The 25,469-nt window shown below is 35.9% G+C and overlaps 1 protein-coding gene across 2 annotated transcripts in view; it reads right to left on the reverse strand.

The window, feature by feature from the left end:
* Positions 1 to 8,007: 8,007 nt before the first annotated feature.
* The window catches only part of TRPC3 (transient receptor potential cation channel subfamily C member 3), a 72,190-nt gene continuing 54,728 nt past the window's right edge, over positions 8,008 to 25,469 (reverse strand). For both annotated transcript variants that reach the window (XM_047092047.1, XM_047092046.1), the window contains 2 exons: positions 10,920 to 10,995; positions 8,008 to 8,253 (listed from right to left, as the gene is read on the reverse strand). In XM_047092047.1, the coding sequence (XP_046948003.1) occupies positions 8,111 to 8,253; positions 10,920 to 10,995 (219 nt within the window). In that variant the 3' untranslated portion in view covers positions 8,008 to 8,110. The remainder of the gene's footprint in view (positions 8,254 to 10,919; positions 10,996 to 25,469) is intronic.

Below are 25,469 nucleotides of genomic sequence, written 5' to 3' on the forward strand. Positions count from 1 at the left end.
TCTCTCTCTCTCTGCCCCTTCCCTGCTCACAGGTTTGTGCTCCCTCTCTCAAGAATTAAAAAAAAGAAAAAATTAGAAATTAGAACTGGAATTTTAAAAGTGTACTTAAAAATAAACTTATTACATAAAAATTTTAATGAAAACATTTGGGAGAAAAAAAGATAAAAAGTCTGCAAATTGGTGTTTGCAAATCTATTTACTGTCCACCTGAAAAGACAAGCAAGTCCCAGATCTCCTACTGCATTCCATCTGTTGGTATATGTGGGTTGTTTTATTTAAGTATATGAAGAAAATCTGGCGCAAAATTAACAAGTGGTAGTTTTTTTTTTATGCTCGTAACTTTTGGCCATTTATTTTTATTTTTTATTTTTTATTACATGAAATTTATTGTCAACAAGTGGTAGTTTTTTATAAGCTAATTGCAATGTGGAATGTGTCTTCATTATATAACATCAAAGAAATCCTATATGTTAATATCACCATGGATTTAATCAGAAAAGTTGTGAAATATTGGAAAGCTATCTACCTTAGACATGGAAACAAATTTTGCAAACTTCTCATTTATGCTTAAAAGGTCAAATTTTAAGCATTGGCAACAAATGTCAGTTGTTTTCCTTAAAATGATAGGTTCCCTTCTTGAATTCACAAGAAAGTGTATACCAAATACTCTAGTCTGACTAATCATATTTTTTGTCAGTTGTGCTTTTTTAAAGAAAGTGTTCCAGCTACCATCTCCAACAATCACACAAATGCTTTTCCTTGAGACAATACCCCTCAGTATTCAGTAGAAATGCTTTATGCATACTTCCCATTTCATCACACAGAATATCTGAAAGAAATGTATTCAAATTGAGACTTAAAATTAACAACCTTTACTGCTTCACAACGGACATATTTATGTAGTTTTGTTTCCTGCCAATATGTGGCATGAAGAATGCAGTAACTATTGAAGCCACTGTTTTGATTCATGTTTAAGCACCAACCGTACTTAACCACCATTGCTTTTGAACCATCAGTGCAAATGTCAACACGGTGCAAAAGGCAGATAACATCTTAGTGTAATGAGGAGTTTCAAAATCACAGACCCCCTGAATAGTTCTCAGGGACCTGCAGACTACTAGTGGCCTATAATGACCCAAGGTCTGACTGAGAGCTAATATTCCCTGATCCTTTGATCATTTCTTCCTTAATGTACAGTGTTGTGACTAAAGAAATACTAAATATAGATGAGAAAGATACAGCCTCTTTCCTGATTTCTTTGGTTTACTAGGAGAGAGTTCACAAATGATTGTGAAACAAGAATTGAAACCCTGAGAAGGGGGTACTTCTTAGGAAGAATAATTATTTCCAGCAAGGGACATGAGAAGGTTTTGTCTAGATACCAGAATGTTCTAGACAATTCTTTTTCTGAGGCTAAATAACTCCACATTAAAATAGACAGCAGGGCCTGGAGATGGATTGGCTGTGTAGCAATTTGCGAAAAACACATACCAATTTAGACTCAACAAAAATACAGATACATTTCAGAAGTAAATTGAAAAATAAAGCCGTAGGGGAGACAGGAGAACACAGAGTTGTACAGAATTTTATAGAATTTAGGGAGTTGGAAGGTGCAATACTTAGGGGCCCCATAATAAATTACCACAAACTGAGTGACTTTATACAACAGAAATTTATTTTCTCACAGGTCTCACAGGCTAGAAATATAAGACCAAAGTGTGAGCAGGGAACCAAACCAATCTTCTAAGGCTTCTCACCTTGGCTTGTGATGCCCATCTTCTCCTCCTGGATTCACAAGGTCTTCCCTCTTTGCAAGTCTGTATCCTAATCTCTTCTGATAAGGAAACCAGTCAAATTGGATGGATCAAGACCCATCCTAATGATCTCATTTTACGGTAATTACCTCTTTAGAGGTCCTACTTCCAAATACAGTTACATTCTGAGGTACTTGGAGTTAGGACTTCAACATATGAATTTAAGTGGGACACAATTCAGCCTATATCAGAAGGGAACTTGTCTGATCTTAACAGGAATAAAAGAAATCAAAAAGAAAAAAACAGATATTAAGAATAAAGATGAAACATTTCAATATGTGACAAAATTTTTTAAATATAAACAAAAATTTGGGATATATATGCAAACTTACAATCTTTATAAACAGTTCATACAAGTTAATAAAGAAATAGTATTATTCCAATAAGTAAACAGGTAAAAATATTAACAGACATTTCACGAAGAAAGTAGCTACTGAACAAACTTATAGAAATCTATTACCTTCATTTGTAATTGATAATATTAAAGCAAGATACCCTTTTATTTTACCTTTCAAATTAGAAAAAGATGTAAGTGATAACACTGCATATTGTAGAGAGGGCATGTGCTCATCAACTGTGATGCTTAAAACTGGCAATAAAACCCTTTCAAAAGCAATGTAGAAATATGCATCCGAACCTATAAATGTGGGATATTTTTAACCCATAACCCCAATTTTGGATATTTAGTTTTACAGAAACAAAGCAAAGTAACAAGTTGTCATTGAGGAACCACTTAAAATGCAGATATAACTATCCAATAAAGAAATGGTGCCTCCACTTTATCAACTACTGTGCAGCCACTGAAAGTGGAAATAATGAAGGCTGGAAAGCAATGTGGGGAGTGCTCAGGATCATACTAAAAGCATAATATAAAGTAGTGTATATACTATGATTACAATTATAGGAAGGGACTTGTTATGAAATAAATCCAAAAAAAATTTTGTTGGTTATAAAGGATTATAAACTTTCCTCCTCTTGTTTTGTGTTTTCCATAAGATGTTTGCATTGTTTTTAATAAAAATTTTCAATTTGAAAATAAAATTGTTAAAAAATAAAATTAAAAAATTAAGCAATCCTCAAAATCTGTGTTTAACTGCATAGTTTCCAAGGTAGGCATTCTACTGTCCCTGAGATTGCAAGGTTCTGATAAAGGATTATCCAAGACAGTGGGTACCAAATCTTCCCAGTCTGTTTTGTTTCCCTTCTTAAGTCCTGGCAATGCATGTTAACAACTTCAGGAAAATGGTACTGATATTTATTATTGCTACGTTTTTGCATTATAACAAAGAAATCAAAATCCTGAAAACCTGATGAATGGGCAGGAATTATCTTTTTAAAAATTACTCTCGTAAATTTGACAAGTATTCCAGGGCTGAGCAAAATCTTAGAAACAATTAATCCAATGTTTTCTCTTTCATATCCACAAACCACTTTCATAGTAATGTATAACCTTTCAAATCCCATAGGATTTTTAATAATTATCTCATTTTTTCATTGTGAAATTTTGTAATTAATTTGGGCATCTACAAGCCAAGGTGAGAAAAGAAAATGTTTGTGTAGAAATGTAGCTTTAAAGATAAGGCATTTTATTTTAGATTGCTATATTATTTAAGGTAGCATTATAAAATTCATCTTCCTGCAATCTTTTTTAAAAGCTGTTTTAAGTTTATGTATTTTTTGGAGACAGAGAGTGGGAGAGGGGCAGAGAGAGAGAGAGAGAGAGAGAGAGAGAGAGAGAGGGAGAGGGAGAAACAGAGAATCCTAAGCAGGCTCTGCACTGTCAGCATGGAGCCTGATACAGGGCTCAAACTCACGAACCCATGAAATCACGACCTGAGCTGAAGCCAAGAGTCGCATGCTTAGCCAAGTGAGCCACCTGGCTCTTCCTATAATCTTTATAATATTTGTAATCAAAATATATACTGGCAATGCTTATTTCCCATTTAATAAGTGATGCCCACTGTTTATTTACTTTAATTGTGTAAAAGAAAAGAGTTTATTTTGAAGATCAAATTTATTTTAAAACATTAAAATGAGGCTATGATATAGCATCAAAAATACACAAAAAGAGCTTTATGATACTTAGAATTCTTTCATTTTGCATCTAGAAAAGGCAAGTGATTTTTTTTAAGTACTGTGTTTTGTTTCTAAATGGCAAAATTTTCAAAGTACTAATTTTAAATACTTCTTATATAATTAGCAGGGTGGGGAGTTTTTCTTCACAAAAATGAAAAGCCAAGTTAGAGAAAACTGCCACTATAATTTATCTTTTTAAACATATTTTAAGGTACTGGAGACATCTTGGTGGATTACATTAAAAAAAACCAAAATGATTATATCTTAAATGTGATAAAAATCACCTTCAGACAAATTTACAGAAGTATCATGCACTTCAGTAACTTATAAACCTTATGCTGCAGTCTCAAAGCAACCCTTATGAGTATAAATTAAACAACTTATGACCAAGAATAAGAGCAATTTAAATTGCATTATAGTTAAAACCATAACACAGCTAAAGGTGGTTGACTGAGTGATTGACTCATGAGTATATACATTGGTCTCCACTAACATGTGGTACCAACTGGGAAACCCTCAAACTCGTATTTTAAAAAATTAATAACCTTTTAGATTGATTTTAAAAAAGAAACATGGAAAGAAAGATCATTACCACCTTGGGTGATGATACCAATCCCCTGAAAGAACTCTGAGACACCCAAAGACTGAGAATCTGCTTGTGGCAAAGCCCTGTTTGATGGAACATGGTAGAAGACCAGATTTGTCCCAGGGCACACAATAAACAATTAATGTGACTTCAGTTCTTTTTAGACATCATTCATAAGACACTTTACCTTCCCATTTCTCACAGCTTCTTTCATTTGGCTTAACGCATTTGAAATAAAAATATATTGGACACGATTGAGTAAGACAGTTGTCTTAAGTGGTAGTAAATTTGCTTTTAACAATCACAAAATACATGTCATTTTTAAGTTTTTAAAGTACACAGAACTCTGAAGACACCAGATACTATTTTGCTTATTTCCCTGTTTTATTTCAAGTCTATAAATCTAAGCTTCTCAATGTATTGTGAATTCCATTAAGTCAAGGGTCTCCAGCAAATTTAATACAGAAACACTTACAGTACCAAAATTTTTAAAGAGTAAGCCTAAGAAGCAATTTGAGAGTTGCTTCCTTTCCTTTACCTGTAACTGAGGAAAAAACTAAGAATAGCAAAGAAGTTAAAAAAAGATATAGGACTTGGATAATTTTCTAATTAATCATAATCACCTAAATGTCTTTCGCTAAACAAAATTGTTTTTGGTTCTGTTAAAATGTTCCCTTCTCCAAGTTGCCCCACCTAATTCTTTGAGCATGGCTTCTAAGCCCAATGTTCCTGTTAAAACAGTGAGACAAGGTATTGCTGGCCTAGAGCTATTATTAACCTCAAAGAAGTATTAATTTTGATAACAATCACCTAGAATAATCCTTACCTTGCCTCTATATTATCACAGTAATACCTATGTCTTAGGATGAGTTCACTGGGGACAAAGCCTAATAAGATTTGGATATGACATATTGAAGGAATGTCCTCAGCAGAAAGGGAGGAAGGGAGACAGGATAATAGAGGGAAAAGCTAAACACAGATTTGGTCTCAACTGGAGTCTGGCCAAACCTAATCCCTTCTGCAGCTCTTGAGCATGAACTACACCAAAAAATGTGGCCCACCTTAAGACAAGGGCCCAGCCTTTTTATTTCCACCCCAGTTTGTCACTGGTATGGGGAAGGGGAGACATAACATCCAGGGCTTCCTTTCAGTTGAGGGCAATTCCCTGGGGAAGTGGATTGTTGGGAACTGCTATTCTGGGAACACTCACAGAATCTGGGAGATGCCTGCACTGGCCCATTAAAAAGGATCTGGGTAGGATATCAATAGTATCCACCACATCTTGGCATCACATCTTCTTTCTTGGCTACCACCTAGAAACTATGAAGAAGGAAAAAAATGAAATAACAGAAATGTACCAGTTTTACATAAGCATAGTAAATAAAGGAAAAACCACCTATGTTTGGAGCTCTGCAGTTGTGAAAGGCATAGATGACAAAAAAAAATGTATTTTCTTACAGGATATAGTTGCCATGAGCTTTATTTTCATTCAACACTCCAAGGATCCTAGGAAGAATGTCCTCAGCTAAATCTGACACTTTTCCATTCAACATTTTTTCAATCCCAATTAGGAAGATTACTAAATATGCTGTCCCATAGGTATAGGAAAAACCTTTTACTCTTGGAATCCTAGACAATACTAGAAGGCTGTAAGTATTTTCTATTATGGAAATTTCATATCTTTACTGTTTTAATATAAACTATAGTAACATATAACAAAGAAAAAAATCAATATTTTATTTAGCTCTGAGGTATAACATAAAATATATAAAGTTTGAAAAATGTTTAAGACAAAATACCATTTGCAAAGCACAAAAGTTAATGAAATATTCTAAAATGGTAGCAAAAATGTATAAAGTTCTTTTCTTTTCTTTTCTTTTTTAATTTTTTTTAATGTTTATTTATTTTTGCGACAGAGAAAAACACAGCATGAGCAGGGAAGGGGCAGAGAGAGAGGGAGACACAGAATGTGAAGCAGGCTCCAGGCTCTGAGCTGTCAGCACAGAGCCCGACGCGGGGCTCGAACTCACGAACTGTGAGATCATGACCTGAGCCAAAGTCGGACGCTTAACCGACTAAGCCACCCAGGCGCCCCTATAAAGTTCTTTTCTTACATTAACTGTTTTAAATCCCCAAAAGTAGAAATTAAGAAATAATCTTTAAAGAGCTACCATTTAATGGTCATTTTGTTTTCATGTCTAGAAAACAAAAAATGTGTGATATTAATGAGTTTTAGCGTATAATGTATTTAATTGTTTTTTAGAACCTATGAAACTACCCTTAAGCTATGACAATTCGTATTCCTGTATGACTTGACAAAAACAGAGTGAAGAGAATCCAGATAGGCATAACTCCATGAGACAAAACCTAGCTGGTAAAAAAAAAATACTTTGTTTTATGGTCTGTGAAGAGATGAGGGAAATTACTGGCCTGTACCCCCATTCTTATTAAGGGGATGCATGAGGTGTTGTGGATATTACCAGTATTTAACTCACTTATAAAATAAAAATCAAATATAGATTCATCACCACCTATTTTGTATAGAAAGTGTAATTGAAATGCTTTGATAAGAAAAAGGATGTCAATCATTGTAAGCAATGATGGCAAGAGATGCCTCGAAGGGAAACGAAACATACCTGGTGAGGCTTGGATATGTGTTTCCAGGTAGACAGCCATTGCTTTTTCCTGGTTCTTCCCATAGACATACCCTCTAAAACTCAGAATGAAGCTAATGGGCAAGATAGAAGTCAGTCATTGATATCTTATTTAGCATTAAAGCATCAGAGGCAGAAATTAGAAGGTTATAACAAAATAGCAACCCTGCATATCCTCTAACTTTAAAAAACTCACCATGCCACTAAATAAATTCATGTTACTGAAAAACAACAAATGAAAATTTAAGACAGCAAAGAGTATATACTTTAGAAAAATCTTTAATGTGTTGTTTGGAACAATTCTATGAAACTTAAATATGTAATTATATTTTCTATTAACCCATTTCATTGTTAAATTCTTCATTTGGGGCTCAAAGGTTCTAGGATTATGAGTGATGCCAAAAATTCTAAGAAAATCTTACCAAGTCATAGCCAGTTATAAAATTTCATGTTTCTATTTTTTTAAAAAAATGTCTTCAGCATTTGGACAACGGAAGGAATGCTACATAGTGATGACCTTTTTATTTTTATTTGTATTTTGTTGGCAGTTCAGTTCAGTTGGGTTCAACATTTATTGAGCACCTACTATGTACCAGGCACTGTACTAGATGCTGGAGACACAAGGATGAATAAGACATGGTCCCTGTCCCCAAGGAGCTTACGGTCTCTTGGAGGCAAACAGGTAGTGCAAAGACATAGAGTTTATTCTAAAGTGGACGAAAATGTCAGTAATGTAATAATACTGGGCCTTTAAATACAATGGCATGTCATTGTTTATAATGTCAAGGCAGACAATCAAAATGAAGACCATTTTCATGTGATAAAACAGTAAAATCATTAAGACCTAACTTTTAAAGATTCACATGATAAAGGCAGTTAAAACTAAAAATTTACACCACAGTTTTTCAAGTATTTCATACTTAGAAATATTATTGCCCACATTTGTGCTATAGTCAAAGCCATTATTCCAGGTTACTGAATCATTCACATCTCAGCATGCTAGGATTCAGTTTCTCACTGAGTTTATGAATCAGAACGGCTAATTCCTCAGTTGCTTGGCTCTTGTCCTCTAAAAGTTCATAACGAAGGCTGGAGATATCTTGTTTGATTTCTTTTAATTCACCTATAGTATTTGTATTAAAAAAAAACATATCATGGGTAATTTGCTCTTTGGATTTAGAAAAGAACAAAGAATGAATTCATACAATATGAACACATTTGCTTCATAAAGTCCAAGGTACTTTTTTCAATTTTTTTTCCTTCAAGATATTTAAGAAATATTAATCTTTAAAAATATACTGATCTTTGACAAAAGCTATAAAAATAGTCCAGCTATGTTTTCAGTAGTAGAACTCAAAGTGTTGTTCTGGGGCTCAATCACCTCTTAACACAGGGTGATTTTTCTGTTAACTGATCTGCAATCGGGGTATCTCCATCCTGTCTATAGAGGGTCCCTTTGGTTCCCTCAGACCCATAAGGGTTGAAACCTATGTGGATTATCCCCCTTTGCTAGGATGGAAGAGAACCCTAGCAAAATGCAACTTAATTAAAGCTTAGTTAGTCCATTTAACAGGCAAATACTCATATGAAACAACTAAATTTTATGTCAAGTTTGAGGAGTTGGGAAGAACATAAAGTGATTATTAAGGAAGGCAGTGGTAATGAACTTGGAGCCAAGGAAGGGTTTGTAAGACACAGAGAACCAATGTATAAGGAAGTAACAAGCAATGGTGAAATTAAGTTTAGATGTGAAACCACTAGCAATGTGTACATACAAAAGAAACTCCATAGGAGACTTTTGGCTATTAAAACACAACTATACCCATAATTAAGCTTGGCAGTATTTTGATCATATGTAGACTGCAATTAAAAACTGGATTCTCTTGCAAATGATTATCATGTAGATAAGCCATTGACGTCGAAAGGTGAACTTTGGGGCAGAAATTTATCTTGAATCTATAAGAAGTGATTCTTCAAATCATTGGTATTTCAACAGCTTTTTATAATAGAATCACATGTAAAACATACCTTTAATGATATTCCCTGCTACCTTTATCATGGTTTAAAGTATAATTTCTATGTTCTTATATATATGAAAGTCAGAACCTCTTTATCTTAAGGAATTCTATTTTTTAGGACTACACATAAAACATTTTCAGATTCATTTTGTTTAGACCAAAAAAAAAAGTGCTTCTTCCTTTCCCATTTGGCAATATGATCTAATTTGAAATCACAAAGCCAGTCTTTGGTGAAATAAGTAGATTTTCACTCCATTAAGTATTACATTTGGACTATAAACCCAGTGGATCCCCTTTTGCATGCCTACTGCCATATCCTCCTTCCTTGTTTTTGACTTATGGGGAAACTATACTTTTATTTTATTTTATTTTTTTGAGAGAGAGCGAGAGAGAGAGAAAGAACGAGAGACAGCAGGGGAGGGACAGAAGAAGAGGATGAGAGAGAACCTTAAGCAGATCTCATTCCCATCACAGAGCCCAAAGCAGGGCTCAATCTCACAACCATGGGACCATGACCAGAGCCAACATCAAGAGTTGGATACTTAACCAGCTGAGCCACTCAGGTGCCCCAGAAGACTATACATTAAGTGTTACATGTAGTCTGCCAATACAGCAAACACAAATTACTCAGCCTCTTCAGACTTCAGTCCCTTCATTTATTAATGAAGCTGTTAAACTGTATGATAGTTTAATTCGAACTTTGTTCAAAACTCCAAATTCTCACTAACTCATTTTCCTCTTTGGTGCAAGGACTTGGAAGATGCTCCTTGGTTTTAATGCTTTCAGCCATCCAATTCCCCAGATCACTTTGTTTTTGTACCCCTTCCCCCCAGGGAGGTTATTGCACAAATGATCACATTTCCACTTTCTAGACTACAACCCCTTTCCAATCCTATCTCCCTGAGACAATTTCTAGGGCATCATGATTGGATTTTTGCTGATCCTCAATCACACATTCATAGACTTCTTTTCTACATACATGTATCATTGGACTGACTCAGATTTTCAAGGGATTCCTTGTGCTCATCAAGTAATGGCTTCAAAACCCATCACCAGTTTTATTTAGTTTAGCCCTTTCTCTCTTATCAGCACAGATAGAGATCATCTGGTGGCATCTCACTGGTGTTGTAAGCTACAGTTTCCATTTTTAAGGCAACTTATTTCTCCAAGTTTGATTTTTTTTTTCCAACTCTGGGCCTGTGCTTTGACCCACCTAGCCTTTGGTGAAACATTTTTATAATCCAGACAGATGCCCTGCCTAGGATATATGTGGAAAAATAGGCACCATTAAGGAAGGAGCCAAGAAAAGTGAAAGGCAAAAGAGAAACACTAGATGAGAGCAAGATTTGTGTATAACAAAGCAAAGATTTTCCTGAAGAAATGTGGATTCTATTTGAGTCAAGCAGTCAATTATTTTATTGGAAAATAAATATTATTTTATTGGAAAAAGGTTAACACTCATGTGCACTCACTGAAAACAGAACTGAAACTACTGACTACCTTATATAATAGGGATTTAAAAGCTTCCAGAAAGATGGCAGGTTTTACATTCTAAGAATCAGGGCATTCCGAGAAGAGATAAATGGTCTCTGAATGACATTTTAAATACCCATTCCTTTAAAAAGATAATTTTAGAAATTAACATAAGATTCTCCTGTCAATCTTGGCACTATTACCTGAGATTGGATTTTTAAAGTATCTTTCAATAACAAGTTTCCCAAGTTCATCAAGTTAGTTGCAAAAGAATGTTTCTCAAGTTGAAGATGCTTACCTTCATTAACTTCATCATTTTCCTTGTCCACTTGTGCTTTCAGAACATATCGCTTTATAAGTCTTTTCATTATCTGCTGTTGATCAAAAAGAAATGATTATATCACCAATGATACATATAAGTAACCCAGATCCTATTCTCCAAAGAGTCGCACATTACCTGTAAAGCAAACACAACTTAGGAGAGAGAGATTTTATATAACTATTTACAGAAGATTCACCCAGATTCCACAACTTAATGGTTTTTCACCTTCTACTGAGACTTACTGCATAATCCACAAACATTCTCCCATATCCCTAGGAATGGAAGATGCTATATAAAAAAAAGTTAAGTTGGAAGATTTCAATTCATGGTTTCTCTTTCAACTGATGATTTCTCTTTAAGATGTGCTGATACTATGTTATTACCTATACTACCTTATTTTCTCACTGTCAAATATATGTTCGACAGAGAAAAATTGGAAAATACAGAAAAGAACAAAAGAAATAAACAAAAATCATCAATTGTTCTACTATCCAAAGATAATCATTGTTGTTATTTTGGTGTATGTCTCTTTAAATTCTGTATACATACTAATTACCACATGTATATTTTATATTTTCTAAATACCATATATTCTGTTATATTGTGTGCTTTCCTCTCATAGCAATATATATTTTGAGTATATTTCAATCTAAAGAAATTCTCTTACAGGATAATTGTTTACCCATAATAAAATAAAATTGGAGCCCTACTTCATACCATGTACACAAAAATTAATTCCAGATGCATCTTAAATGTGAAAGACAAAGCTTTTAAATCCTTTAAAATAAAGCATAAGAAAATATATTTATAAATTCAGCGTAGATCTGGGTGTTTTTAAAACAAGATTTAAAAATTCCAAGTATAATAGAAGAGACTGATAAATTCAACTTTATTAAAATTAAAACTTCATTAAAAGTTCTGTTTATAAAGATACTATAAGAAAAGCAAAAAAGAAAGTCACAAGTTGAAAGAAAATATTGGCAATACCTATAACTGATAAAGAATTAAATTTGGATCTAAAATATGTGACTTTGAGTAAGAAAAACTCAACCCAATAGAAAAAAGAGCAAAGACAAACAGACATTGCACAGAAATGGAAACAAGAATGGTCAGTAGGCCTATAAAACAATTTCAAATTCTTTTCTTGGGGAAATACAAATTACAATTAAAAGGAGACACAATTACACATCTGCACAGGGAAAAGATTAATACATCTCATAATGCCAAATGTTGGAAAGAATATGCATCAATGGGGACTTTTACACTTTACTGGCATGAGTATGGATAGACCATTTGGAAAAGCAATTTGGCATTATCTTTTAAAGCTGAATACTCACATACCCTTTCACCCAGAAAGTCCACTCTTTGATACAGAGCCTGGAAAAACTTTACACATGTGGACCAAGAGACATAAACAAAAATGTTTATAGCAATCTTGTCCAAAATAGCAAATAAAAGTCTGGAAACAGTCTAAACAAACATCAACAGGAGAACAGACAAATGGTGGTATGTTACACAATGTAATGTCATTGTGTTCACTAACGAAATTAAATAATGAAATTAGCCATAGCCACACACAGCAGTATGGATGAATCTTAGAAGCATAAATGTTGAATGAAAAATTCAATTTGCAGACTTCACAAAGTATGAAACTATTCTTAAAAAGCTCAAGAACAAGTATATCTATATAATGCTTGGTAGGAATATTTGCATTATGTAGCAAGTCTATATTTGAAAAGAAAACAAAAGCAAGAGGCTGAGAAACCCAAACTTCAAGTTAGTGATTACCTCTTAGGTGGAGGCAAGGGGTGGGCCAGAGAGAAGCAACGAAGTAGAGGCCATGGATAGATAATGTTATCATTCTTAGGCAGGTGGTAGTTTCCATAGGTGTACATGTAATTTTAACTTATTATGTGTTATACACATTCTTGTGCATATATCAAATATCACATTAAAAAATAAAGAAAAGAGGGGGAAGGCCTGAACTGAAATGAAAATATAGTAGGAATAGAAAATCTGTCTTAATTTTTAGGAAGTGGAAATTACGAACCTAAGTGACCCATTAGATGCCAAGCTCAAGAAAAGGATAAATCTAGGAATATTCACAATGTCTGTCTCAAAGAACAACAGATCGAGAGAGAGCCTATGTTATTGAAAAGGAAAAATCCATTTTACCAATCACAGTAAAATATAAAAACTATTGAAATCTGTGAAGGTAGACTTTAGGGCAGACTCACAGCCACGTGGATCTTGGCCTGGATTTGCTCATTCCTTCACCAAACATTTATTGAGAGCCAACTCTGTGCCAGGTACTGTACTAAATGCTAGGCATGCAATAGTGAACACAACTCCTACTAATAAAGTTTCAATGGAACAATTCACTATGATGGGTGAACATATCAGGGATCTAATTTAGTTTAGGGGACAGCAGAGTTGATTCCTATAAAAAGAAAATACAAAGAAATGTGTATCAGTTAAAAGCAGCTTGAAAGGTGGTAATACAAATCAGCGGGAAAGAAAAGACTATTCAACAAATAGTATTGAGACAAGAACTATCCTTATGGGAAAATTAAAATTAGATCTCTACACCTCATACACCATAAACAAAAAAGTTTTTAAAGAGTCAAATAGACAAAAGATCTAAATGTGAAAAGCAAAATTTTGAAAAGAATAGGGAAATAGTTATTGAAAAAGCTAAAGGAAGGGCATCTGGGTGTCTCAGTTGGTTGAGTATCTGACTCTTGATTTCAGCTCAGGACATGATCTCATGGTTCGTGGGTTCAAGCCCCGTGTAGGGCTCTGCACTGACAGTGCGGTGCCTGCTTGGGATTCTCTCTATCCCCCTCTCTCTCTGCCCTTCCCCTCTTATGCTCTCTCTCTTGAAATAAGTAAATAAACTTAAAATAAAAAGGAAAAAGCTAAAAGAAAGGATGAGCTATAAGGAAAAGATTAATAAATCTGACTATATTAAGACATTTAAAAACTTTTATGCAAGAAAATACCAATGAAATGCAACCTTATGTCAAATGGTATTTTTCCGGTTGTCCTGGAATTGTTGATAAATCCAAAACTGATGAGAAGGGATACTAAGTACTCCATGGTCTAAGACCAAGCTGTCACTAGCAATTGGGACCAGCCACCTCCCATTAAGACTTACTGAGAATTGCTAGACCAGTACTTACCACCAGCTTCCTTCTCACCCCACATAAGTAAGAGGACAGAGACATGGGAGGGATCATGGACTTCTGGAGAGGTTATTCTTTTTCCTGGGTGGAAGGGAGGTGGTACACCTCCACTTCCCAGAAGCTAAGGAGGGGGGTGGAAAGCCAAGGCAATCACTCATAAAGATTAGAGTTGCCTAAACAAAAGGCCTGGTATCTTGCTTCCAATTAAATGTCTATTCTGGCAAACTTGCTGACCTGCTCCTGGCAATTAAGTCAGGGGGAAAAAAGAACTGAGATGAGAGAGGAACAGCCTTTGGGTCAACCTGTATTCTCATTATTTGGCAAAAGGATAAATTTCCACTATATTGGGTGGAAGGCAAGAAGACATCTCAGTGGGAAAGGATTCAATAAATGGGGCTGGGATGATGCTCTATCCTTTTGGAAAAGGTGAAAATTAGATGTGAACCTTAAATCAGAGTCAGATCTCTGCTTCAGGAGCTGTGCAAAAGGAAAGTAGCTTACATGGCCTTTTCAAACCCTCTAAACATGCCCCCAACCCAGTTAGAGAGAGGCAGCACATGGGTGTCTGCCACAGTCAGGATGTTAAAACTTGGTCAACATTAGAGCAGTAGTGACCAATAAGAAAGAAACTTCACCACAGTGAGCTCAAATGAAAAGATGCCTGCCCTCTGGCTTCTTCTTCCCATTCCACATAGCAGAGGATTACCACCTTGATGAGCTAGCAGGGGGAGATATGTACAAAGTAGACCACAGCCTTTCTCCACTAGAGACATGGAAACACTTAGCTTATGCTAAAAAAAATAAGAAGAAGAGCTTTAGATTTGATTTGAAGATTTATACATCAAAATAAACTTAACTGTCTCTTTAATTACAAAAATGAGACTTTCTAATAACCAAGTCACTGGAATGTTCTGGAATCTTTTTTTTTTTTTAATTTTTTTTTAACGTTTTATTTATTTTTTTTTTAAATTTTTTTTTCAACTTTTTTTTTTTTAATTTATTTTTGGGACAGAGAGAGACAGAGCATGAACGGGGGAGGGGCAGAGAGAGAGGGAGACACAGAATCTGAAGCAGGCTCCAGGCTCCGAGCCATCAGCCCAGAGCCTGACGCGGGGCTCAAACCCACGGACTGCGAGATCGTGACCTGGCTGATGTCGGACGCTTAACCGACTGCGCCACCCAGGCGCCCATGGAATGTTCTGGAATCTTGACCAGATGTTGTAAAGGGATCCTCCATTCAATGGAAAAGAAGAGTTCAAAATAGGACAGTTAGTGGAAAATTATTGAAAACAAAGTCATTTTATATGGGTTAAGACTCCTTAATGAACCCATTACACAAAGTTAAAAGACAAACCAAAAAGTGAGAGAAGTTGTTGGCAAAACACATCAACAAAGAATCAGTAAGGAGAATATTACAGAATTTTGACAAGTCAGTAAGACAAATGGCAAAGTAGAATTAGGCAAAGGAATTCAAATTCACAAAAAAGGAAATCTGAATGACCAACAAACATAGGAAAAGATGTTCAATCTCACTAGTACTCAGAGAAGAGTGAATTAATAAATTCACACCTATGAGTTTAGCAAACACTTTTTCTCTTGAAAAAAATTCAAATCTAAAGAAAAGTTGAAAGTAAAATGAATTCACATATACCCTTCACCTAGATTCACCAATGTTAGAAATTTGCTACATTGCTTAATCTCACTCTCTGTATTATTATATTGCTAAAGCATTTGAAAATAATTCTGAGACATCGTGTCCCTTTATCCCTAAATACATCGACGAGTATTCCCAAAGAACAAGAATATTCTCTTATATAACCATGCTACAATGATCAAACTTCAAAAAAATTAACAAGGGAGCAAAAACCATTTAATACATAATCCAGGCTTTGTTTCATTTTCCCAACTGAGGAACAACACTGTTTTTAGATGTTACGTATCTTTAGTCTTCTTTAATCTGGAATAGTTCCTTGTCCTTTGTTTTTCATGATGCTAACATTTTTGAAGATGTACAGGGCAGCTATTTTTAGTAGGCAAAATTTTGAAAATCTGTTAATATCAAGTCCTTCTGAGAGCAATGAGAAACTCTCATACCCTGTTGCTGGAAATATAAACTGATAGAACTATTCTCAGGTATATAATCCATAAAAAACACAAATGCATAAAAGGAGACATTTACTAAGATGTTCACTACAGCATTGTTTATAATACTCAAAAATGGAAAATAAGCTAAATATTCATACAATGGATTATACTGTAGCAGTGAGAATAGAAAACAAGATATACACATATTAACATAGATCATTCTCAAAAGCATAAAGTGGAAAAAAAGCAGAATATGTAGTATATTATTAATTTATGTATATTTCAAAAACACATAAAACCAGTCCATAAAGGTATGAGTGTACTCATGTAAGTAATAAATATATAGAAGAAAACATGGCAAGAACTTGCATGAACTTCAATATAGTGAAGATAGCTGGGGAGAGATAAAGGCTATTGTAATAGAGTAGGTAGGGGAATTTTGTTGTATCAAAAAATCCTTACAAAAAAGGTCCAAAAAGAATACTGTAAAATGTTAACATTTATTAAATCAAGATGGTAGTGGCACAGATGTCTAACAGGATATTTGTGGTACCATTCTGTGTTAGAAATAGTTCATAATTAAAATTCAAAATCTAATAAAATCAAAACTACTAAAGGGGATTCTGGTTGGCTCAGCTGGTTGAGCATCCTACTATTGATTTCATCTCAGGCCATGATCTCATGCTTGTGGATTGAGCACTGCGGCAGGCTCTCCATGCTGGGCATGGAGTCTGCTTGGGATTCTCTCTCTCTCTCTTTCTCTGTCCCTCCCCTGTTCTATCAAAACAACAACAACAACAAAAACAAAAAAAAAACAAAAAACAAAAAAACTCCCAAGAAACAAAAAACCAAAAACAACCAAAAAAAAAAAAAAAAACCAAAAAACAAACCCAACAACATACAACTACTAAAATATTCTTCTGAGTAGGTTTTTTGTTTGTGTTTGTGTTTTTTTTCTTTTAGAGAGAGAGAGGGCACAAGTGAGTGAGGGTGGAGAGAGAGTGGGAGAGAGAGAGAATCCCACAAGGGAAGAGAGAGAGAGAGAGAGAGAGAGAGAGAGAGAGAGAGAAGTAGGACTCGTGCTCACCTGAAGTGGGGCTCAAGCTAAACCAGTGGGGGACTCAAACTCATGAGCTATGAGATCATGACCTGAGCCGAAGTCAGATGTTTAACTGCCTGAGCCACCCAGGCATCCCCTAAGTAGAGGTGCCTATCAAATTGATGTGCCTCACCAGCCTGGGCATTCATTCCATCTTCAGCAGCAACAGCCCTTAATTATAATAAATAAACAAATATTTTTCACTTCTACAAAGCTGTAAAAACTTTAGTTAATATAAATAGAGAATAATTCAGAGCTTATAAGGGTCTTGTTTAGAACCATTCAGGAATGTGTTATTTAGAAATCTTACCTCCACAAAAAATAAGATTGCTTAAAGGGAGACAGAATGGGTTCAGAATTTAAAAAAATCTCTTAATGTGAACACATGTCTTTAATAGCTGAGTGAACTTAAGGTACTTAACAACCTCTCTAAGCTTCCAGTTACTCATATAAAATATGGGAGGGGGTAATAAAACTTATAGGTTGTACAGATTAAACAATAAAATGCATCTAAAAGTAGAATTTCTGCTTAGAAAATGTTAGTTCTTGCTAGTATTATTTATAAAGATAAAATTTGAAGACTAAAATATTGCTACCCACATTCTCTAGTATAATAACCTATAAAATATTTAATGTTATCCAAAACTATGCTTAGAAAAAGTCTATGACTTCAGCTCAGGCCATGATCTCATGATTCCTGAGTTCAGGTCCTGCATTGGGCTCTGTGCTGACAGCTTGGAGCCTAGAGCCTGCTTCAGATTCTTTGTCTGCCTCCCCCACTTGTGCGTGCGGTCTCTCTCTCTCTCTCTCTCAAAAACAAACATTTAAAAAAAATAAAAGAAAAAATCTATGAAAATTTATATTTACTTCCAGAAAGGAAGAGGAAAGTACAATATTTTAAAAATTAAAATGAGTTCAGCTTCCCTAGAAACACCATGTACAAAGTTACTCAGATTACACTCCCCATTGAAGGGAAAATAGGTAGATATATTACTAGGGAAAATTGTGGTTATAGGCTTAAATTTTTCCCCTCCAAAATCTGGTGTGTTTAAAGCTTTCCATTTATCCCACAAAAAAATTCATTTTTTTAAAATTTGCATCTTAATATTAATAGCTTAAATATATATCTACCACTGTACTAAGTTTGAGCTTCTCTATAAGGCAAGAAGACACCTGATGTTGGATTGAAATTAGTTTCTCCACACATGACACTACCTGGTAATAGTTCATCCTTTAGTTCATATTGGAAAGATAATTCATGAATTCCAAAATGATGTGTAGTTCAGACAAGGGACAAAGGTTAGCTATTTCCATTCTATTAGGTAGCTTGTCCAGTGAACCCAAGGCAGTACTGTGTAGCAGTTAAAAAAGTGGGTTGCAAGGGCAAATTGCCTGGATTTGAGTTGCTAACTACATTATTTACAAGCTGTGGAACCTTGGTGACTTAGTCTGCATAATGGAAATGTTAGAATCTACATGGTAAAAGAGATAATACAGGTAAATTACATAGTAGGTGCTCAATTAGTATAACTATTACGCTCTCATTATCATGTATATTTCTATAAGCAAATCTTGATTAACCAATATTAATAATGCTTAATAATACTTTGGCAAGGATCATAAAACTCATATGTGGCAAGTAAAATTACCATTGTAAATATTACCTTTAAATTTTCAACTGATTCCTTAATCAAAGCCAGTACCCCAAACAAAATTGACCATTAACAAACTCATTATTTTCCCCTCTTGGTCAAGTTACTAACTAATGGAATAGAAGTCCACAGTCCACAAACCTCCAGGAATTATCCAAATTTCTTGGTATGATCCTGTGAATTACTCCTTAAGGTAGACATTGTGACTTTTGTAGAGTAGATCACAGATTTTCTCTATCCAGGGTGTTGAAAGCCTAGATGGTAGTTACCTTAAAAATTATCTCTTGCAAACAAATCTCAGTTCATTTTTTAAACCTTCATTAAGACTGGGAGAAGGACTGAAATGTGGGTAGTTGGATATATGGGTATGTCCCTCACTCCCAAAAGGCATCAAACCTTTTCTTTTCAGTTGCTTATTTTTCACTAATTCAAATTCAACTAACACCTGTGAAGAACTCCTTCAGGTACTTTTACATTCATTTTCTCATTTAATCCTACAGAGAAGCCAAATTTGACTGTCCATGAGTATTCCATAATATGAATATTAGAAATCTATAAAGTATGACTGTAAGGTAAGACTAATATGAACAAATACAAAGAACTCAGAAGAAGAAAGTAGAATTTGAGAGAGGAAAGGGACCTTGGAAGTCATGTGTTTTTCATATTTTCATACCACTCATTGTGAGACATCCTGATCCATCACCATTGCACAGCCTCTGAATAAACATCTGTGATTCAGAGCCTGTTACTCTTTCCAGACAGCTGGTTTAATCTATTTTTAGACAACTGTAGCAGTTAAAAAATAATTCTGTTGTATTGCATCAAATCTGCTTCCTTATACCTTCTAACCACTAGTCAAAGTTCTGCTTTCTTTAGAGAAATAGAGACTAGAATTCCTTCTACTTGATGGGTTTTTAAATATTCCCCTTCTATGGGTTTCCCAAGGTTCTTATACCATTTTATTTACATTTCACCTATGCCACATTTCACAGGGTTGTGTGAATGTTCATCTATTTTTCTTTCTTTCCCACCTCAATCTTGAAATTTCACTCCAGGGGAGAGATCCTTGAAGGCATGGACTGTATCTTTGTATCCTTGTTACCAAGGACCATGCATAATAGTGGGAGTCTGTAATGTGCCATCAACCTCATTATGAATGAAGCTTAATGTGAATGTCTCATATTACCTCCTTTAGAGAAAAATGCCATGTGCCTCCAGTAAAACCAAGCCACCTATGGTAGCCTTAGTGGTTCGGACTAGGGACCATCATGTGGGCCAAAGACAGTATAACACTACATTGGTGAAAGGAGTTCCCAAGCTGAAGAAGGTAGTTAAAGCAGAGCTGCTACAAGAGACACCAGAGAGAATAGGACCCAAGAACCTACAACCTTGTGTCTGTGGAGTCTTAGAAAAAATTCCCATTTCTTATAGTCACTTTAGCATATCCATGTACCTTTAACTTGAACTTTTCATGAGCAGAATTCAATTACAGCTATCCCTCCAAGTCCTTATGTTCTCCAGAAAAAAACATCTCTAGTTTTGTAACATAACAAAAAAATATTTACACACATAACAAAAATGACCTCAGCACACTATTAATAATTAATGTTAATATAAATAACACTGTAATTGATCAAAGTATTTTTGAAACTCTTCCTCTGTTATACTTTGAGGCAAACTTGAGTCTCTCTACTTTTGAAGTAATTGTTTTAGAGAGGAAACACTCATTTGGATGTAAAACACATAAGGTGCAGCTGCCAACAGCCATGTGTTTTTTTGAAGATGGATAGGACTATTTTTGAAAAAAAAGTAGTCATATGGCACTGAGTCTTATTAATGAGGTGAATAATTATCTGATTTTAATAATGAAAATGAAGCAATTTTTGTATCTTATAAACTTATTATAAAAGTAATTCTTTAGTGATATTCCAAAAATGTTCTGAATTGTGGTAGCACTATTAGAATCAGAGTATCCCAAAAGGTCACCACTTTGAAGAAAATAATCCCCATTTAGCAGATTAAGATCTGGGATTTCTTTAAGTAAGTCATATATTATAATTACACTGCATGAAACAAGAATTCATTAAACTAAAACCAATTGTTATCACTCATGGAATCCATAGTAAAGAGATTTTATCTAAATATAATCAAGGCATTTATATGAAATTTGATTCATCTGTGAAGTTTGATAGCTGATTTAAACCTTTTTTCTCAGAGTTTGTTTTTATACTATCAATTTTGGAGCACCACAGAGTATCATGCTACAGACAGGGAATTCTTCTCCTTATAAAATATGAAATGTACGGCATTCTGGAGCCTCTAGGCAGCGTAGCAAAGATCACCTCATATAGAAGCAGAACAGTTTTCAGACACAAGAAGATTGAATTTGACAATAAATTTGGGAATTTCCCCCACTTCTTCTAAATCATTCAAAAGCAACAAGGAGAATAAGAAACAAACACAAACTCCTGTGATACATCCATACTCTTCTTTAGAAATGTCATATGAAAAATCAAATGAGGGTGTGAGGAAATGCCAAAGGCAGACATTCATGGCTGAGAACTTCCCTTGACCTTTTGACACAAAATCTAGAGAAGTTTGGAATAGAAGAGTGAAGGAGAAATTATAAAGGAAATCCATATTTGCTAGATGTATTTCGTGAGGTGGAGAGGGAAAGTCTGCCTTGCAACTGACTAGTCTTGTGTTGCTATTTTCTGTTAGGGAAACATAAAGAAAAAATGAACTCACAAAAACAATCCTGTGCCCATAGGAAAATTCTATTAGCTGCGAAGGAGGATCTGGAATTCTCTAACACCACTCCAACCTCCTGAAAGCTGCCGATCCAAGAACTTACTTCATTTAAAGCTGAGTAATAGATTGGGAGTTAAGAAGGCAGATACTAGGAGGACTCTATGCTAGCCTCATCCCTTGAACACAGCTAGATAATATATGTCCAATTATTCGAACACCTAGGAAATCAATCTGAGGACTGAGAGAACAAACTCACAACTAGGAGAAAAGAGGCCACATCGTGGAAGGTGGGAGGTGCAGAGACATGATTGGGGTAGAAAAGAATTGCTGGTGCTGTGGAGGGGAGGGAACCTGGATCAGGGAGACAGGAGAGAAAGAGAGAAAAAGAATAGGACACAGGGCACTGCACAAGAAAAAATATTTCCCCAAAACCATTGGGGAAATGTAAACAGGGAAAATGAGAAAAGCTGATTATTGCAAGTTTTTACAAAGAGTGGAGCTCAAAGTCTGAAGTTTCAGAAATCTGCACCATAGCTGGGTGGAGCCTGGTGGGCATAGAGGGGCTCCTGTGCAGGAGAGAAGAGGACCGAGAGTGGACAGCATGGTCTGAGGATCCCCTGCATCACACTGGGAGAGACAGTTCCCCTTCTTGGAATGCATTTGGGAGAGGTGGCACTGCCTCTCAGAGGACAAAAGAGCGGTCAGGCACCAGTGAGCTGCCCCGTTCACTAGCATACAAGCAAAGACTCCTGCTGAGGACAGCTAACATGGACACCAGCTTTTTGCTGCACTTTACCATAAACTCCAAGACCCTGTGCCTTCGTGTAACAGCCCTTTGGGGACAAACTGTCGCCAGCCCCAGCGTGGCAAGACCCTCCTCGAGAGGATCAGCGGCATTTGGTCCCCAAAATTTGGAGTTTTGAAACCCAGCCAGTTGAGATAAAATACGGGAGTGGGAAGATGGCTCAGACACAGACAGGGTGAAGGCAAGGGATCTGAGGGATGCCTGGTACACACAAAAGGAAATTGTTCACTCTTCTGTGAGGGTTTCCTGAGAAGTGGCAGGCACAAACTCCCCTCTCTGGTGTCAAGAGAGCAGGTTGGTGTCATTTTTCTCCCCCACATCAGCCCAGACAGGCTACAGTGATCAGCACAGCACCCACAGTGGAGGTTTCAGCTGCTTACACCAATGCCCTCCCTCCTGCACTCTGTAGGTTCTTTTTTTTTTTACTAGAGCAAGTGTCCCTGAGATTCAGAGCAGTAGGGAGCCCCTCCCCCAGAAGATGAGCACAAATCTCCTGCGTGCACCAAGTCTACTGACCATACAGTGCTGCAATTTCAGCCCTAGGGCAAAGAGGATCTAGCCTCTTTTAACAAGAAGAGTAAAACACACCTAGTTAAAATGCACGACACAGTAGACAAGGTCCAAACAAGTCCCCACTACAGGCAAGGACAAACTCTACAGAGGACTGACCTGAGGGAAACAGCAGCCAAAACACAACAGCAGCATGCACACAGAATATATCAGAAATACTTCCTGAAGCACCAGGCCCTAGACAGCATATGACCTCTCCTTAATATAGCCATTACTTTCAGGAGTAGGAAACATAACAGGCTTTCCTAACGCACAGAAGACAGAGACCTAGAAAAAATGTCAAGACAGAGGAGTTCATCCCAAAAGAAAGAACAAGAAGAGATCACAGCCAGGGATCTATGCCTGTACCCGAATTTAAAACAACAATCATAAAGATACTAGGTTGGCTTGAGAAAAGCATAGAAGACACCAAGGAGTCCCTTACCACAGAAATCAAAGACTTAAAACTGATCAGGCTGAAATTAAAAATGCTAACTGAAATGCAAAACTGACTAGATATGATGACCACAAGGATGGAAGAATCAGAAGAACAAATAGGCTATACAGAAGATAAAATTACGGAAAATAATGACGCTGATAAGAAGGAAAAAATATTAGATTACAAATGTAGACTTAGGGAATTCATCAATTCCATAAAGTTTAGTAACATCCATATCATAGGAGTCCCAGAAAAAGAGAGGGAAAAAGGAGAAGGTTTATTTGTGCAAATTAAACCTGAAAACTTCCCTAATCTGGGGAAGCAAACGGACATCCAAATCCAGGAGGCACAGAGAACTCCCATCAAAAATCAACAAAAGGGGGCGCCTGGGTGGCGCAGTCGGTTAAGCGTCCGACTTCAGCCAGGTCATGATCTCGCGGTCCGTGAGCTCGAGCCCCGCGTCGGGCTCTGGGCTGATGGCTCGGAGCCTGGAGCCTGTTTCCGATTCTGTGTCTCCCTCTCTCTCTGCCCCTCGCCCGTTCATGCTCTGTCTCTCTCTGTCCCAAAAATAAATAAACGTTGAAAAAAAATTTAAAAAAAAAAATCAACAAAAGCAGGCCAATACCAAGACATATCATAGTAAAATGTGCCAAATAGATAAGGAAAGAATCTTGAAAGCAGAGAGGGAAAAGAAATCCCTAGCCTAGAAGGGATGACAAATAAGGTTAGCAGAAGATCTCTTCACAAAAACTTGGTAGGCCAGAAAGGAGCGGCATGATATATTCAATGTGCTGAATGGGGAAAATATACAGCCAAGAATACTTTATCCAGCAAGGTTGTCATTCAGAATAGGGAGAGCAAGAGTTTCCCAGACAAACAATAACAAAAGAAGTTAGTGACCACTAAACCAGCCCTGCAAGAAATATTAAAGGGGGACTCTTTGAGTGGGAAAGAAAGGCCAAAATCAACAAAGACTAGAAAGGAACAAGAAAATCTCCAGAAACACCAACTTTACAGGTAATACAGTGGCACTAAATTCATATCTATCAATAATCATTCTGAATGTAAATGGACTAAATGCTCCAATCAAGAGACACAAGTTATTAGAATGATTAAAAGAAAAAAACCCAAGACCCATCTATATGCCACCTACAAGAGACTTATTTCAGACCTAAAGATACCTGCAGATTGAAAGTGAGGGGACAGAGAAACATTTATCATGCTAATGGATGTCAAACAAAAGCTGGAATAGCCATACTTATTTCAGACAGGCTAGATTTTAGACCAAAGACTGTAACACGAGATGAAGAAGGGCCCTAGGTCTAAATAAAGGGGTCCATCCAACAAGAAGATCTAACAATTATAAATACTTATGCCCTCAACTTGAAAGCACCTAAATATATAAATAATCACAAACATAAAGAAACTCATTAACAACAATACAATAACAGCAGGGGACTTAACACCCCACTTACAACAATGGACAGATCATCTTAAGTAGAAAATCAATAAGGAAACAATGGCTTTGAATGACACACTGCACTGGATGGACTTAGCAGATATATTCAGACATTTCATCCTAAAGCACAGAACACACATTCAAGTGTACATGGGACATTCTCCAGAAAAGATAACGTACTGGGTCACAAATCAGCCCTCAACAAGTGCAAAAAGACTGAGATCCTACCATGCATGATTTTCAGACACAACACTATGAAACTTGAAGTCAACCACAAGAAAAAATTGGGGAAGACCACAAATACCTGGAGGTTAAAGAACATCCTACTAAAGAATGAATGGGTTAATCAGGAAATTAAAGAAGAAATAAAGAAATACATGGAAGCAAATGAAAATGAAAACACGATAGTTCAAACCTTTGGGATGTAGCAAAGGCAGTCATAAGAGGGAAGTGCATAGCAGTACAGGGCTACATCAAGAAGCAAGAAAAGTCTCAAATACAC

Source organism: Lynx rufus, unplaced genomic scaffold (genome assembly GCF_022079265.1).
Source record: "Lynx rufus isolate CCGP_SWC_20201006 ecotype Redwood Valley unplaced genomic scaffold, mLynRuf1.p SCAF_3, whole genome shotgun sequence".
In the NCBI taxonomy this organism is placed as follows: domain Eukaryota; kingdom Metazoa; phylum Chordata; class Mammalia; order Carnivora; family Felidae; genus Lynx; species Lynx rufus.